General features: G+C 41.8%; 1 protein-coding gene across 1 annotated transcript; it reads left to right on the top strand.

Moving 5' to 3' along the window:
• Positions 1 to 5,568: 5,568 nt before the first annotated feature.
• Positions 5,569 to 17,179, top strand: LOC136429561 (uncharacterized). The gene is made up of 7 exons (XM_066419432.1): positions 5,569 to 5,788; positions 8,575 to 8,880; positions 9,267 to 9,450; positions 9,740 to 9,884; positions 10,730 to 10,952; positions 12,894 to 13,268; positions 14,831 to 17,179. The coding sequence occupies exons 1-7, from the start codon at positions 5,569 to 5,571 to the stop codon at positions 14,836 to 14,838; spliced, it is 1,461 nt and encodes a 486-aa protein (XP_066275529.1). The 3' UTR covers positions 14,839 to 17,179.
• The last annotated feature ends 1,465 nt before the right edge of the window (positions 17,180 to 18,644 follow it).

Raw genomic sequence — 18,644 nt, 5'->3', positions numbered from 1 at the left:
TGTAATTAAGGGCAGATGCAACATTAAGAGATACTGATTATATAAATAAAGTCCTCATTTGTATAATTGATGCAGAGAATATGATTTCTAAGTGGTAAATGATTAGCATTTCATATTTGTGTACGTTAGTTAAACGTGAACGTTACTTTGCATGTAAAATTGAATGTGGAAGAAATTTCAATAAGATTTACAAAGTATTTTATGGAGGTATGAGGTCTCCAAACTCTTGTTCAGATCTTGCGTTGCTGTAACTTTCATTAGTACTATAGTAGGTAGCCAGGTCTTATTTCTTCCCTCAATCATTTTCAAAAAAAATTTTGTAAGCCATTTTTTCTTTTTTGATGGGTCATTTTGTTTTGAAGGTCATTTTTTTGTCCGCATAAGAGGGCTCTTATACCCAATAGAACTTTTGTAAATAGATGTATGTTGCGTCGTGGAATACATGAATGTGGGGCTACAATACGATGGACATATGACAACGTGGGTGTTAGAGGCTTTTTCTAAGTTTCGTCTGGGAATTTCTGACGTTTATAATATCCCTCAATCCAACAGTGCTCCCTACACTTGAGCCGTGTGACGCAAGTCCAGACCTGTTCTTTGTTCTGGACGGATCTGGCAGCGTGAGCTCTTCAGACTTCAATAAAGTAAAACAGTTTGTTGTGGCAGTGGTCAGCGCTTTCACCATCAGTTTAACTGACACTAGAGTTGGTGTGCTCCAATATTCATCTGGCAGGACGTAAGCGTTTTTATTTCCTCAACATGATTTCGTTTCAAGTATAAAGCCTAAGCGTTTTTGAAGACACCTTTACACTCATCTTGTTATTTCATCAGACGAACATAGGCAAATCAAAAGATTCCAAGTACCCACAAATGACCAAAAGTGAGCATAGTTATTGAATACATACATAATATCCGGGATAATAATGACTGTTACAATTTCTTCAGTGCCAGACTAGTCTAGTTCTGTCCATGACTATATATGCTAAAGGATAGGGATCGAAAATTCCTGACTGGTTGTGTCTTATTTGTAATCCAGACTTGAGTGTAACCTGGGAGATCATCGTGATGAGACATCTTTCGTCAACGCCATCAACACCATGACACAGCAACATGGAGGCACAAATACTGGAGCAGCTCTTGAGTTCGCACGTCATAACGCCGCCTGGAGGTCTGCACCTGTTTCAAGGGTGAGTACAAGATCTTCTAATTCACGTAGAAATACATAAAAGACAACCCTAGTGAGATTGAACGAAGACCTATGAAGTTACCAATAAGTATATGAAAGGGTAAAGGGGGTACCCTAGGTTTAGACCCTTTTTCATGCGCTTGAAATCAGCGTTTTTAACTGCTAGTTACCAGAAAATGGTAAGGGTTCGGTGAATGAACTTTGGACACATTAATCTTAAGAACATATTTGAGCAGGAATTGCGATCACTTTTTTCATGAACTTGCCACGCTGTGCGTTACAGCCGCTGAACGCTGTAAGACGTTTTCATGAATATTTTGTTTATTTACTCTCTTCAGAAATTGGTAATCATGAATTTAAGTAAACAGAAATCAAAATTTGAATCTATAATATTTCAACTTTCTCATCGGCCACGGTACCAATAATCAATTAGACCGTAAATAACACTTGAACTGGTATGATTTATAATCGAAGAGAATCACTCATGATACGTCAGCCATAAAGGTTATAATCATTTGGCGAAGGTATGAGGTCGTGGAACTTGTTGGTATATGGGTAGTTGTTACCAAAACATGAGACAACTTCAATTACGGGACACCTAGTGGCTTTTCATTATACTGCAGCAGTTCAACTGTGTTCTGAACATCATATGACCATAATATTTTTATGGTAGAAAGCTCTTGGGCTCAAAAAGAAGTCGTATAGGTTGGGCCCCCGTAGTAACTTTCCAGAACAGACGTTTGATTTGCATATTGTCAGTTTGGTCTATTGCTTCAGGGTAGATGACTTCCAGATGCTTCTCAGTTTGTTGAATGCTTCTGCTGCTAAGCTAATTCTGGTAGAAACTTTCTTCTCAGTATCAATGTCGACTGAAATGTAGCTGCCAAGATACTTTAAGTCCTTTACTTCTTCTAACTCCTGCCCACGTCTTTGTTGTGCTTTTACTACGCCACTTGCTTGTTGGTCCACTCTGTTAGTTTTTTCCTGAATGTACCCCTGGATGTGTGAGAGTAAGGCTATGTCGTGACATACATGTAGCTAAATGTTAATCATGTAAACAGAAAACTAATTTACATAATTGATGAGGAATGTTGACAAATGTAATGTTTTCTGTGATAGGAATACATTTTTGTTTACAAACATGTGACATATGTAACTGAGAAAAATAGGAACTGCTATAGATATACACTATCCGAATGAAGACATGCTTTGTATGATCCAGAAAAATACTTTAAACTCGTAGTGTTCAATGACGGGAATTTCATACTTGTTAGAAGATACATTTGGAACATGAGAAAAGGTGAACATCATCACACATATATCATGCAAATCAGGGCCTCATAAACATATTTGATGAGAAAATGATAGAATAGCCTTCTGTGCTAAGATAATAATTTTATACTTTGAAAACCTGTGTTATTTGGGTGGATTAGATGATCAACTGATTTGTGCAAATGAGGACCTTATTTACATCATCAATGAGAAGCATTTGTAATACGTGAGCCGTAAAGGTATGAGGTCGTCGAACTCAAGTTATTGTTCAAATACTGTTTTTCGACAAAACAAGAAATGATGATTATAAGCCATGTTTGCATGCAAACGACAGCTGTTTACATGGAATAGGTTTATCTACCATTCTAAGCAGCGTAGTGGGCGGTGATCAACTCTGCATACTTATGCTATAAGACGAGTACAAATCAGTCTCAAGTTAGGGCACGACCCGAGTTAGGAAATAACCCGTTATAACTTAAAAGTACACCGTAAATGCGTTAGAGGCTGATCGTAAATAGCGTTGCCATGTAGAATACCAGCAGAGAGAGTACCGAAATAGAGTAGCTCTTATAAACAGAAATTTACACTTATCCAGATCATGATAGTTCTGACCGACGGACAGTCATTTGACGGTGTCGTCGCGCCCTCCCAAGCTCTGGCCGCGGACCAAGTAGCCGTGTTCGCCATTGGTGTGGGAAACTTTGACCGTTCAGAACTACTGGAGATTACCAACAACAACCCAGGTCGGGTGTTCGAGCTTGACGACTTTGACGCCATAGCTCAGAACACCAACCCTATTGTCCAGGCTGTCTGCATTGGTTAGTATTGCATCACGGAAAAATAGTTGTCTCTATGGCAGGCTTGGCTGCCGAACTTCAATCAGATGGTTCCAAATAAGTACCCTTGCATGGTAAAATTAGCACATGATATTTTTTGTAGTCGCACATTCACATAATTTTTTTCCAGTCGGTATATTGTTCTCCTTGTGATTTCAACATCATTAAAGTGCTTATGCCAACAATGACACAGAAACACAGTTTTTGATTACATTTAGCCATGGCAAGTATTATTCAATGAGAACAGACATTTGTTCAAAATCGGCCCTTTTGATGTAGTTCAACATCGAACAACTCATACATGCACTTCTTAATTCTTGCCACCAGGTAATCAGGTTATAGTTCCATTAGTGACATCACAGGGAGAACGGCACCCAGTTTGGAACCAAAGGAAGCAAACATTATGACAACTTTTGCACTGTTTTGGCTCTCAAAAGAACGATTTTCACGAGCGGTGGTGCAAGGTTCAGAACTAGCTGTTGTTCGACGTCATTTACGGAAATTAACTTGATTAACAGTTTAACGGACAGTATTGATCTGAGGAGAACGGTTCGAAACTGGGAGTAATTTAAGGAACGCGTTGACAAATCTAGATTGTTCCAGTAGTGTGTTAAGTGTTCAACAAAGGACGTACACTTAGCAAATGATTTGTTGAAGGATTAAGAGATCTTAAAGTTCAGAAGACACCAAAAATACAACATTTTCCTTATTATCTGAAATAGGAATCGCAGTGAAACATTCAAAATCGGCTGCCATGTTCATTGTGACGTCATGAGTGGGCAAGTCCCTTATCAATGTAATTATCTGGTGGGAAGAATTAAAAGCTGGAGGTATGATGTTTTGATGGGTCGATGTACAATAACATCCGAAGTGTGAATATTTTGTGAAAATTTCTATGTTATTTAACAATGGTATTATGATTTATGTAATTTCAGGAAATTCTTCATATTGATGTCATTGGTGTCTTATGAATTTAAGGTTCGTCTCCGAGTACATAATGCAAAAGTACATTTACACAAGCAAACGACTTTCTGTAGACACTTCAAGCATTTCTGACGTTTATGTTATTTTTCAATGTAACAGCGCCCCCAACACTTGCGCCGTGTGACGTGGGTTCAGACCTATTTTTTGTTCTGGACGGATCTGGCAGCGTGAGCTCTTCAGACTTCGATACGGTCAAACAGTTTGTTGTGGCAGTGGTCACCACTTTCACTATCAGTTTAACTGACACTAGAGTTGGTGTGCTCCAATACTCAGGTTACAACACGTAAGTTTTGTTTTCAATGTGCTTTCTTTGATAGTATAAAGCCAAAATATTTACGTTTACATTCATATTGTCTATCCAGCAGACCAACGTGAAAAGGTAGGTAACGCACTAACGGTAGTTCCATAGCCTTTTTGAGACTGAAAGGGCAGTGAGTTGTTCATCCACTGTGTCTTGGGTACGGTATTGAAAGGCAAAACCCTTCTGTCTTCTTCCATCGCCTTTTACCTGCCCAACCACGAAGTTAGGCACCCATTTACTCCTGGGTGGAGCAAGGAATGCCGTGTAAAGTGCCTCTCCCAAGGACACAACGTCTAGCAAAAAATGGCAGGAATCGAACCAACGTAGGCAGAACAAGATATTCCAAGTGCTCACAAATGACATAAAGCGATCAGAGATACTGAATAGATGCACATTTTTACGCCAAATTACAGTTACCTAACGCACCTAGATATGATTTTGGAAACGGTCAGACGTTTCAAGTAGCATCCAGTACTTTTCGTTAGTGACTCTGATGCACATTTTTGTTGAACAACAGTCACAGTTGCTTCTGCGCCAAACCAATTCTGTCCACGAACATATATTCTAGACGTTTTGGATTAGGAATATACTTAGTATACGGATTCTGAAGTATTTCTAAATTGATAATCCAGACTGGCGTGTAATCTGGGAGATCACCCTAACTGGTCATCTTTCGTCAACGCCATTAACACCATGACACAGCAAGGCGGAGGCACAAATACTGCAGCAGCTCTGGAGTTCGCACGTCAAAACGCCGCCTGGAGGTCTGCACCTGTTCCAAGGGTAAGTTCAACATTTTGTGAGTGTTTGATCAACATACAAATGCATTCAAGACAACCCCGAGGAGGTTGATTGAAGCCCATGGTAGAGCTACAGCGCAACATGTTTTCGAGGCTGGGTCAAATAGGCGTTGCCATATATGAAATATTATCAAAGGAATAGAAATAGAATTAGTCAATTATTGACAGAAATTTGAACATTTCCAGATTATGATAGTTCTAACCGACGGACAGTCATCGGGCGATGTCGTCACGCCCTCCCAAGCTCTGGCCGCGGACCAAGTAACCGTGTTCGCCATCGGTGTGGGCAACTTTGACCGGTCAGAACAACTAGAGATTACCAACAACAACCCAGGCCGGGTGTTTGAGCTTGACGACTTTGACGCCATAGCTCAGAACATCGACCGGATTTCCCAGGCTGTCTGCATTGGTTAGTATTGAATCACGAAAAATAGTGTTCTTCATGGCAGGCTGGGCTGCCGCTCTTTTAACCTTATGATGCTATTTTAATCAGATGATGTTATCATCATGATCAGCCATGCTGCTTGTTGAACGCGGGGTTTACCATGGTAGCAAACCACGAAGCCGCGCTGTGAATATTTCAGATATCCTTGCAAACATGGATAGGCACCTAACCATGTGTTTGTGACATGGTTAAGGTATTAAACTTTAGATAGATATTATTGGACAGCATGCAGCAAATATCCAAAGCCTCTGGTATTTCTTTTTCTTTTAATAACAAGATGTATTCTTTGGAAGAGATTGATGATTCTCAGAAACATATCTTGATTATATTTGACAATGACCCAGGTTGTATTATCATATCATGCTCTTAATAATTCGTTATGATGAATCACCGTGTTTTACCACACTTGCAGTTGTTATCTCCATGAAAAAAAGGCTTTTTCATGGATATACTGTTTTGCGTGCGTTTGGTGTTTGTGTGTATGTATGTGTCACCGGATGCTTAAAGTCACCATAACTGTAGAACCTGTACATGGATTGTAATGATTTTGGTATGTGGGTGGGTGTTAAGAGGAGGAAGGTCAACGTCGATTTTGGGCCCCCTGGCATGTGTGACTGGAACTGCAATGGCGTATTTGTTAAAATCTTCAATGTAGAAGAACTGAAGAGTGGATCGACAGATCGTCATGTTCTTTGGTACACAGGTAGGTTAGACCAAGTTGTACACACTTAAGTGCAAACTATGCAAATGAGACCGAATTTGCATAAGTAAGGAGGTAAATCGTTTGCATGCGTGTCGTCGGATGCTTAAAGTCAGCATAACTGTAGAACGTGTAGATGGATTGTAATGATATTTGGTATGTGGGTATGCGCTGGGAGGAGAATGGTCAAGGTCGATTTTGGGCCCCCTGGTTTGTGTCCCTGGAACTGCAATGGTCTATTTGTAAAAATGTTCTAAAGGGGTATAACTGAAGAGAGGAACAACAGATTTTCATGTTATTTGGTACGCAGGTAGGTTGGACAGAGATGTACACACTGAAGTGCAAATCATGCGAAGTTAGTGTGTTTGCGTGTGTGTGCGCGTGTGTGTATGTTTGTGTCACCGTGTGTGTATGTATGTGTCACCGGACGCTTAAAGTCAGCATAACTGAAGAACGTGTGGATGGATTGAAATGATATTTGGTATGTGGGTAGGTGCTGGGAGGAGAAAGGTCAAGGTCGATTTTGGTTTGTGTCCCTGGAACTGCATAGGCCTATTCGTAAAAATGTTCTAAAGGGGTATAACTGAAGAGAGGAACAACAGATTTTCATGTTATTTGGTACGCAGGTAGGTTGGATAGAGATGTACACACTGAAGTGCAAATCATGCAAAGTTAGTGTGTTTGCGTGTGTGTGCACGTGTGTGTATGTTTGTGTCACTGTGTGTGTATGTATGTGTCACCGGATGCGAAAAATCAGCATAACTATAGAACGTGTAGATGAATTGTAATGATATTTGGTATGTGGGTAGTTGTTGGGAGGAGAAAGGTCAAGGTCGATTTTGGGCCCTCTGGTATGTGTCACTGGAAGTGTAATGGCGTATATGTCAAAATCTTCAAAGGAGAATAACTGAAGAAAGGAGCGACAGATTTTCATGTTATTTACCTGGCAGGTAGCTTAGAGAGGGTTGTATACAATGAAGTGCAAATTATGCAAATTGGACTTAATTTGCCTAAGTAATGGGGAAATCTATATTTGCTGTGTTGGCCTATCCTATATCGGGCGCTTTGTTAGTAGCTATTTATAACGTAAGTGGGTCACTTGTCAACAGCTGTTGGCTTTAGCTTGCCAAGCCCATCAATCAATTTAGCAACTGTTGGTTGTTAACAGCTGCTGGCGCTTAACAGTCTGTAGGGACTGATTTGACCAGACTAGAAGCTTGACAGCAGGTAGTGAAAGGAACAGTTTTACATGGTTTTAATGTAAGGCAACTCATTCCAGTCTGCCTGTATGTTTGAGGACCCCAGTTGAATAATATGGGGAAATAGCAAAGAAGAGATCAATATCAGTTTCTGTGGATCAAAGGATATATGATGGGGATCCAAAGCATAAGGTATGTGAAGTAACCAGGACACATCACACCGATTTGATTATGTGTAAATTCACTTTGATCTGTTAACAGGCTGTTTCTTGCTCATACCGTGTACCAGTTGTGGTCTGGCTTTATTTTCTCAATGGTTTGGCAATGGTACTGTGGACCACAATATATTTAACGTACAATGCTACCAGTTTATAGGTAACTACGTAGCACTTTGACATGATCTGGTCACCCGTAACCTTTCCTGCTTATCTATTGTACCCCTGTCTTTTATTCACCTGTAAAGTTGTGTTCTATCAACCGCTGTACCTGATATTTTATAATTTACACAACTTTGTAGGCAAGGTCGGGATGTCTCCAGGTGTCAGAGATACATAAGATAAGAAGACGAAGAGAGATCACATGAGAGCCAAAAGAGAAGGAGAAACAAATGCACTGAGGCGTAACAGACAACATAAAACAAATATAGACAAACACAACCACCCTGAAGCAGATAAAACATAACATAACAACCAAACAACAAATAACATACACAAACATAACACAACATAAAAAAAAATTCATGGAGGTTTTGGGTCCTCAGACTCTTGTTTACCGTTTGGATTATTTCTTTATTGAGTATACCATCATTGAGTTGCATCGGCTGTATACTTAAATTAATCGTGTTTCCCAAGATACCCGACTGGTTGGTGGATCTGGCGACCACGAGGGCAGGGTGGAGGTTTACCACAACGGACAATGGGGTACAATCTGTGACGACTCGTGGAATCAGCCTGATGTCGAGGTGGTGTGCCGTCAGCTGGGGTTCACTGGAGCTTTGTGGGCCACATCTAGCGCCTCCTTCGGGCAGGGGACCGGACAGATCTGGCTGGACAATGTAGTCTGCAGCGGAAGTGAGGCAGGTCTGGAGTACTGCAGCCACAACGGATGGGGCAACCATAACTGCGGACATCATGAAGATGCTGGAGTTGTCTGTGCTGGTAAGTCCTGTATTGATTTAGTAGTTCCTCCAAGGACATTATATACTATATAATGTCCTTGGTTCCTCTCATCAACTTGAAGAGGTTCCTGGTCACTTCTTGAAACTTGTAATTCAGACCAATAAAGACCTCAGCAGAATGCAGTGGGAAAAGCGTCTACTTGAGTGGGAGCCCGGCAAAAGTGAGTAATTATTCTGTCTATCTTAATTAAGATACGTGAACGCATGGAAATGTATGTATGTTTTATGCAGACCGAATGGTATTCTACTACTACTACTACTACTACTTCTATGTCTATAAAGTCACTATATATATCGTGTTAATTCTAGCATTTCATAGCGGTTCAAAAATGTCTGACAGTTATGTGATATTCCCGAATCTAACAGCGTTCCCAACACTTGAGCCGTGCGACGAGAGGATAGACCTATTTTTTGTTCTGGACGGATCTGGCAGCGTGAGCGTTTCAGACTTCGATACAGTCAAACAGTTTGTTGTGGCAGTGGCCAGCGCTTTCACCATCAGTTTAACTGACACTAGAGTTGGTGTACTCCAGTACTCAAGTTACAACACGTAAGTGTCTTTTCGCAATGTGCTTTCTTTGCATGTACAAACCATAAGCCTTTTTGAAGCCAACTTTACGCTCAGCTTGTCTGTCCAGCAGACCCACGTAGTCAAAAAATGTTCCAAGTTCCCAAAAATGACCAAAGGTGACTAGAGATACTGACTTATGTTCAGAATGACAGTCACAGTTTAGTTGCTCCGGTGCCAGACTAGTTAAATTGTCCACAACCAAATGTGTTGGAAGTTTGGGGATGAAAATTTCTGACAGATTTTGTCGTACTTCAAATTGATACTCCAGGCTGGCGTGTAACCTGGGAGATCATCCTGATCGGTCATCTTTCGTCAACGCCATCGGCACCATGACACGCCAAGGAGGAGGCACAAATACTGCAGCAGCTCTGGAGTTCGCACGTCAAAACGCCGCCTGGAGGTCTGTTTCAAGGGTAAGTTAAGTACAAGATTTTCTAATCTGCGTTTTTAATCAACGTAAAAATGCATTCAAAACAATCCTGGGGACGTTGGACGGGGACCTTTAAAATGAATCATTGATAAGTAAATGGAAGGGTATATGTTCAGCGTAAAATGTGTTATAATATAGGCTGAGCCAAGTAGCGTTGCCATTCAAAATACCAGCAAAGAGACTATCGGAATAGGATGTGTCTCTCTTAGGTCCGGTTCACACTCGGCAAAATCTATGCGAATCAATTCGCTTAATGGGTTAATTGGGGTTTTCTAAAGCACTGTTCACACTCCGAAATCCGTGCGATTCAAACAGCGCGCTGATGTCATCGATGAGATTCACTTGCTGTGGCTTAAGGCCCTGCGGGAAGCCTCTACATAGGCTCTCTCTCTATATATATAGAGCCTTTATGCGGTCCTGTACATGTATATGTACGGGTTGGGGGTATTTTTCAGCTGAACGCATCACACCGCAGAGAAACGCACCGAATGTGCCACCGCAGCGCAGAAAAAGTAATGGGAAAATGACTTGATTATGACAACTTGTTGAAATAAATTGCGTAAAACGTCAACAGGACAACGGTTAGCATTCCTCTAAGAGGCCTGTCATCTTGACCTAGAAAACCTTTAATCGAATAAATTTCCATGAATTTTACCGAGTGTGAACTGTAGCCTGAGTACCAACCTACGTAGTGACCGCTGGCTCAAAAGAATTCGCTTGCTAATCCGTGGTTAGAAAGCGAATTCTTTTGATCCAGCGGTCACTACGGAGGTTGGTACTCAGGCTATGTGAACTGGGCCTTACATACAGAAATGTAAACTTTTTCAGATTATGATAGTTCTGACTGACGGACATTCATCGGGCGATGTCGTCACGCCCTCCCAAGCTCTGGCCGCGGACCAAGTAGCCGTGTTCGCCATCGGTGTGGGCAACTTTGACCGTTCTGAACTACTAGAGATTACCAACAACAATCCAGACCGAGTGTTCGAGCTTGCAGACTTCAACGCCATAGCTCATAACATCCGCCAGATTGCTCAGGCTGTCTGTATTGGTTAGTATCGAATCACGGAAAAATAGCATTCTCCATAACAGGCTAGGCTGCAAATCTTTTAACCTTAATCAGGACAGGTGATATATCGTAATAACCCTTGCTGCTTATTCAACGCGGGGTTAAGCAAATTTACGAAGCCACTGCCTTGCAAACATGGATGGGCACCTACCGATACCGATGTGTATTGCAAGCTTGTGACATAGCTTGGGTGTAAACTTTAAATAGTGTTGAACAGCATACCCAAATATCGAAAGCCTCAGTTTGTAGATGTCAAGATTTAGACAACAGCGTCACTGACGCCATGTGCATTTTTGGAAGTTTTCGCAACAGTTCAAGTTGTTTACCTTTTGGATTATTTCTTTATTCTCTATATTTGTTACCAATCACATCGGCCGTATACATAACTTTATCGTGTTTCCTAACGTATCCCTCTTGTTGGTGGGTCTGGCGACAACGAGGGCAGGGTGGACGTTTTCCACAATGAGAAAGCAAGGGGGCGGTCTATGATGACTCGTGGTGCCAGACTAATGTCGAGGTGGGGTGCCGTCCCGAAAGCGCTTCCTTGTTATCGCGAGACATCTGCTATTGAAACCGCTGATCATTGTTATGACGTCCTGCGTAAGGTCCCATGCGCCACAGCTGTTCATAAGGGTTGAACAAACAGAGGACTTGTACACGTGTATTTCCATCGGATGGGACAGTCTATGGTCCCTCCAAATATGTACGGTGCTTTTCATTAGCAAGTCTTTGTTGGCGCTATTTGTCTGTGGGGGCTGCCGGAACGTGGTCGGATCTTGGCAGTGGATGGATGGTTTAACCAAGAAAGTTAATATCTAGATTTCGGTGAATAGATTGATCTCGTTTGCTGGGGAAGTTTCTAATGCGATCTGGACATCTGTGCTTGAGACGTAGGCCTCCGTCGTCTTTGATACTAGGTTATTTCGATACATGGCTTTGATTTTGGGACTGATATTCCCCCCGACTGATGGCGGCATCGCAACCACCAACTATTGCAGAGATTTCGGAGTTCGGAGGCGTACTTCACTCAGGGTAATGGTGTTGACAACCTGACCCCAGACAACCGAGGATCGATACCTGATGATGGGTTTTGACTACTCATGACTTAATTAAGATGATGTCATTGTCGCTTATCCCTCCCTTCATTTAGCTTAAGTCTTTACCAATATCCTGATTCAATATTTTTTATGTAGACGTCAGCAAATTTGGAATTCTCCACATTCCTTGGTAGGGTGTGTGGTCTTTGGGTGAGAAACTCTGCCTTTGCCCCGGCCTCTTTCGCTCAATCACCCAACCCACACGCTACTGGAAAGGGTCGCAGTCCTTAGGACAGGATGTTATGGTCTGCTGCTCACTGTGCTTCAGGAAAATAAAGGAACATTGAAACTACATGTATCGCACGACTGTCTCTCCTATCGTGAGAAGTTGAAGATAAGCGTTTCAGTGAGCTAAACGTGTTCGACATTAAGCTTATATTTGTATGTATATATATACATATATGTGTGTATTTGCAAACTGTGATGTTTTCTGTTGTGACCTGTACTAAACCCAGTTGGGTATGTGTGTGCAATAAAGATCTTCATTCATTCATTCATTAATTGCACTAACTTTCCAATGAGCTTCCTACAAACATTGAAGTAACAGTTTTGTATGTGCACACCAGAATTTGAATGTGCTTTGTTGGTCATAAATAAGTTCAGCCGTAATATTTGTTTGATTGTGCGCTTATGCATACATCCTCTAACATCCTAGTTCATGTTGACTGAAGGTTGATATACCAATGGTTGCCGATTCCCATAGATGATGTGACTGTCAAAAATAGGAAACATAACTAGAATAATTAGCATCAATTTTGCTTTCATTTGATGATATTCACAGCGAAGACCTTTCAGAACTCAGAATCTAAATTGACATGTGTTACAGACCCCTGCAGTCCGAGTGAGTACCGTGTGTTGAATGAGGCATGGAGGAACGTCAACCACGGCCAGGACACCCCAACTCGGTGTGACTCCAGCTTCGGGGGTGAGTGGTACCGCTTTATGGGTCCAGCCGGAACTCACATGCCGACACAGCGTCCCGCAACGACTCACGTCTGTGGTACCCACGCTCCAATGTGGATCAACGGAGCACATCCGACAGTTGCCGACGGCGAGGTGTCCCGTCAGGCGTGTGCTTACTGGGAAAGTAACCCCTGCCTGTGGCAGGCAACCATCCAGGTGAAGGCGTGCCGTGCCGGGTACTACGTCTACAAGCTGCCCAAGGCACCTGCGTGCAGCCTGGTGTACTGCGGGGAACCAGGTGTGTCATTATGTTGAGCCCAACATACTGTTGGGCGCAACATATTGTGTTCGTAAGGTTTCTTTCTCCTGTCAAATCTTGTAATCGACGCAGCTCGGTCGTCCCTGTACCAACTGAGGTGAAATTTGGTAGACAGGTAGAGTGGGTAAATACCCTGGGAGCCTTTTTCATTTTTTCGATATTGACCTTGAAAGTGATTTTATTAAGTTTTTTCTGACCAAAAACGTACATTTTGGCCTCCTGTGCTCTGGAAATACATCCAAATGACCTGAAATTTACTATGGGGGTACATTGAACAAATATTCAAAGAATCTCATTCGCACTTTTGGCATACAACACTTCAAAATACGATTTTAGAGGGTATTTTGGGGAGAACATCGGCTATTTTCGTCATATGGGGTCACTGACCTTTAGGTCACATCTTTATTCATCTGGCCAGGTGGACTAATTCGGTCAGCCAATGAGAGAGCGCGTTGTAACACAGATTTATCAAGCTCAACCTGATTGGTTAAAATAGTCAATTTAATTAGGGGCATACAATGACAGGTACAGACACAACTTCACTACTCCCTGGCTCCCATCCTTGCGCTGTTATTGTTGTGTCCTACTGAAGTTAAGTGCAATTGAGAAGGTTCAAAACTTTTCTGGTGGTATTTTTCGACACACACGGTGTTTTTCTTATTTTAACACTGCATGGAAACAAAGATTTCCACAAGTTTGCAAGCTTGGACACTATGGTGAAACTTGACATTTCCTCGTTATGTACACGAATTTTCTACCCCTGTGTCACCAAGATTGGACACCAGTGCACACAATAGTGCACACAAAGTGTCCAAAGTTTCCCACCTAGGAAACATCCCGTGTCGGGACGTCGACAATAACATTAACAATAACAATAGAGAGTTGTGAAATGTGTTAAAATTTACCTTGAGCAAGGAGGCCCTTGCTTTGAGTAATTGTTTAAAGTTTTTGGCTAAAAATGACGTAAACGATTTCAAATACCAACATTGCAGACATACAACAAACGTTAGCCTCTATGCCACAGTCGCTTTTTGCATGGGGAGGGAAATGGGCGAAACATGTTGCATTTGCTCCCGCAAATGTTGCCTTTCTAGTTGTCGTTGTTATCTTTATATGCATCTCCCTCTTACAACTGGTTGCTTTGTTTCCATTTGGTTTGTCAAAAGATTAATTGTTGTTGGCGATGTTTTGAAATATACGATGTGGGAAGTTATGTGAAGTGACACGTAACAATGAGTTTTAATTCACCTCAATTGATGGATAGACGCATAATTACCTCCCTGGCATTTTATATTGATCTATTTCACAAGAGCTTCCAGTAATTAGATCATCTAACCGAATATCTCTTTTCAATGATAAGAATATTCATATTCCAAATCGCTATATTTCGTAAAAATTATCAAGTATACGTAATAATTTTCTAGTCGTTATCTTGTGATGCCAACATCATTAATTCTAATCAGTCGATATTTTGTTCCTTTTATTTTGGATAAAAGCGAACACCATGTTCACTACTGACAATGCTGCGTTAACGTTTCCAGATCCTTAAACAACGCGGACTGATCCGTCGGAAAATAACACCCGTGTCGGAGCTGCAACCACTCAGTCGGAGCCGAGAACATAATCAATCGCATTCAACTGACGTAGACGTACATATATCAGCCACTTACACATCTGCATTAGAACAGACACCATATTTACACGAGGTGCAAGTAGAACAGGCAAAAATTGCAGAATATACTTCAAAATCGTGCTAAACAAGGGTCATACTCAAATATACGGATTTGCTTTCATGAAACCCAAAATGGACCTACAAATAGATAAAGGTTAAAACATTATCACACAGTTAATTCTAACATGTACCGTGCCTACAATTATCTGACAGAAATAGTGTAAAAACAATTAATGATTTAGTTTGCCGATATGGTGAGGATTCGTAATTACGCTACATAACAATTATATAGAAAGATGGATAGACAGGAAACTTTAAAACTATATATATTAGTTATCTTGCTAGCTAGCTTGCTAGCTAGATAGATAGGTAATTATATTTGTGTATGCAGATGAAGTGAATATGTGACATATGTAGTGAAGTTTCCACATGGTGAACATTAATGGACGTTTGTAACTAGTCAGGGGGCAAGGCTTGTGCACTATGTGGACGTTCCAAAGTAAGTGGTAGTTTTATCTAATGAGCTTATTTTTTTGGGTCGATATACACTCGGCACAAAAAGTTTGGAAACTTAACTTTGGTGGATCATATCTTCGGTGTTTCGTGATGACCAATTTCAATGATTTGAAAAGCTTGTGTGATTTTTTTCCCATGATACCAAGCTCTTTATGGTTCTAAATTAATGGAACGAGCACCAGACCTGCTTATACGAGTGGGTCACATAAAAAAGTGCCCAGATTACCGTACTAAAGCTCAAACGCTCACTTCAGTATCTTTTCTTCTGCTTGCAGCACGTGGCTTGTGTACGAGGGTAACATGAAACTTGAATCAACAAAACACAATAATATGAAAGCCAAGGTTAGTCCTCATCCAAGCTAAAAAAATGCGTTAAGGATTAATACTGAGTACACAAGCCATGTGCTGTCACCGCAGCCCGGCACATCCTCCTCGTGCTTGTCACCAGTTTTGTTACGCGGTCCCTGGGCATTCTTCCACAAGGAGTCGTCGCAGGTCGTATTGTTCTGTTGATCATTCTTGCATACACAGTTCGCCCAAGCTGTTCAGTGATCACAGAGTATGAGATGTGTTCAATTGTGTTGAGATCTCGGCTGCAGGAAGGCCATTCTCTATATCCCTGTACCTTCATGGAGGTGGTCTGAAATGACTCTCATTCTGTATGGACATGCATTATCATCTTGCAGAATGGCACTCAGTCTCATATTGCAGAGGTAAGAATCTAGGAAATGTGACTGGATGGAGGTTGCTTAGGATGATTAGCCTGGTTTTTCCTCTGGCAGTTGTACTGCCCCACACCATGACACTGACTCCAACAAACAATGTCAGTCTATCTGTGCAACGTTCAGCATAGGGTTCTCCTCGCCGCCCCAACACTTTCATTTACCCTTCCAATAGTCGAAATAAATATACTCTCATCTGTAGCTGTGAACATAACATTCCTCTAACACCGTTCCATTCACGATGCGGACGACACCACCACAAATGCGTTTGGCGCTGAGCTGAGTGTTTGACACTAGCATGGAAATTTGGGCACTTTTTTTCTACAACCCACTCGCGTAAGCAGGCCGGGTGCTCGCTCCATGAGTTTGCAATTATAATGAGTTGGGTATCATAGGAAAGGAAATTACACAAGCTTTCTAACAACATATAATGCATTGAAATTGATCAAGAAAGAACGGAAATATGATCAACCAAAGTAAAGTTTCGTAAGTTTCCGAACTTTTTGTGCCAAGTTTATATATATAACGTTACTTATATATAATCATATGTTTATTATATGCAATGTCGGATTCCCATTCTACTACTTCTAGTCTTAAGTGACTAGTTTTAAAATACACTACAAACTTTTTCCGGGGGGGGGGGGGGGTACTCCTCACAGGTACTTTTCCTTTTGTTCCAATACAATATCGTTTCAAAGGTGCCTGTTTGTTCATTTTTAGTGCATGTACCAAACCGTGGTTGCGGGCACAGGTTTATTGTTTATCCCGTTATGTCTAAAACCTCACCACATATGTAGTCCCTGTTGTATATCATTTTGCTCTATTCAATAGTTTCCTGTATAAAATTGGTGTAAGGTAACTAAGATACACATTAATTTGTGGTATAGTTGTTTGCAATTATTCTTTTGTATTTCCATGTAAGAATATACGCATTGGTGTCGTTGAACTCTGTTGCTTCTTTGGAATAAAGTGCAGGTTTCCAAGAAATTGGAAGTGTTGTGAATCTGAGTAGCATACCTAGTAAACACAGCAGCTCTGTACTTCTTAAGTTTACGCGTTTACATTGTACTAGTAAATGGTACTAGTAAAACTGGTGAGTGTCGGGCCAATCTGCCAGTGCAAAAAGAGCAGAACTACCATACCTCTTGGAGAGCCTGAAACCTGACATTATTATAGGAACAGAAACATGGCTAGACCCAACTATTGCAACCGCAGAAATATTTCCAGACATATTTAAGGTACATAGGAGAGACATGGGCGGTCGCGGGGGAGGGGTCTTAGTCGCCGTCCGCAGTAATCTTGATAGTTTTACAGCCCCGGAACTGGAAGTGGATGAATGCGAGCTCCTCTGGGTACGCGTCAAACTGAGAGGCAGGCGGTCCCTATACGTGGCTGCCTTCTACAGACCTGACGTCGGAGATGAACCTAGCCTGGTACGACTCGGTACATCGCTTCAGAGAGCATCCCGACTACAGAATGCCGCCTTACTCATAGGAGGTGACTTCAACCTTCCAGGCTGGGACTGGTCCACAACCACTCTGAAACCAAGGTCACCGTATCCTCACCTTCACCAAAACTTTCTTAGCTTATTGTATGATAACGGGTTGGAGCAACTGGTTAAACAACCAACTAGAGATACCAACACGTTAGATTTATTCCTTACAAACTTCCCGGACATGGTACCCCGGGTGGAAGTTATCCCAGGCCTCTCTGACCATTGTATCCCGTACTGTGAGATCAATACAAGTGTCAGAAGGAAGAAACAACCACAACGCCAGATCCCTCTCTATGCCAGGGCAGACTGGGATGGCTTGAGGGAAGCAGCTAAGTCACTTAGTGCAGAAGTTCAGGACTTGTGCAACAACAGCTCAACGGAAGATCTTTGGCACGTCTTTAAGGATACCCTTCTGACAGCCTTTAAGAAATTTGTTCCACATAAGATGTCAAGACCTAAGTCTAGTCAACCGTGGATCACACCGAGCATTCGCAGGCTCATTCGCAGGAGAGATAGAAAATATCGCCTGATGAAGAAAAGCGGCGTACCCGGTCTGAGAGAAGAGATTAAGGGTTTGCGACGTAAAATCCAACGGCTGATAAGACATAGTTATTGGAACTATCTTAACTCTATTTTCATTGATGAGGCAACTGACTACAAAACAGGAAATAAGAAGTTCTGGGCGTTTATAAAAAACAAACGTTCCAGTAATGTCGGCATCGCCCCGCTTAAGAAAGACGGTCGGCTTACAACTGACCCCCAGGAACAGGCGGCGTTACTGAACAATCACTTCCAATCGGTTTTCGGAGATGGGAAGCAATACACACATGAGGACTTTGTGAACAAGACAGGCATGTCCACTGAAGCCATACCTGAAATGAATTCCATTAACATCACACGAGAGGGGGTCACAGAGTTACTGAGGAAGCTCAACCCGCACAAAGCACCGG

The sequence above is a fragment of the Branchiostoma lanceolatum genome, chromosome 1 (assembly GCF_035083965.1).
Source record: "Branchiostoma lanceolatum isolate klBraLanc5 chromosome 1, klBraLanc5.hap2, whole genome shotgun sequence".
NCBI classification, from domain to species: Eukaryota; Metazoa; Chordata; class Leptocardii; order Amphioxiformes; family Branchiostomatidae; genus Branchiostoma; species Branchiostoma lanceolatum.
The sequence above is the reverse complement of the archived record's forward strand: the minus strand, read 5'-3'. Positions and strand labels throughout refer to the sequence as shown.

Excerpts from the sequence above, each read along its gene's own strand:
- LOC136429561 (XM_066419432.1), top strand. The coding sequence starts at position 5,569 with ATGATAGTTCTAACCGACGGACAGTCATCGGGCGATGTCGTCACGCCC. Across the intron at positions 9,451-9,739 it reads CAGTACTCAAGTTACAACAC|GCTGGCGTGTAACCTGGGAG; the intron begins GTAAGTGTCTTT and ends TTGATACTCCAG. Across the intron at positions 9,885-10,729 it reads CCTGGAGGTCTGTTTCAAGG|ATTATGATAGTTCTGACTGA; the intron begins GTAAGTTAAGTA and ends AAACTTTTTCAG.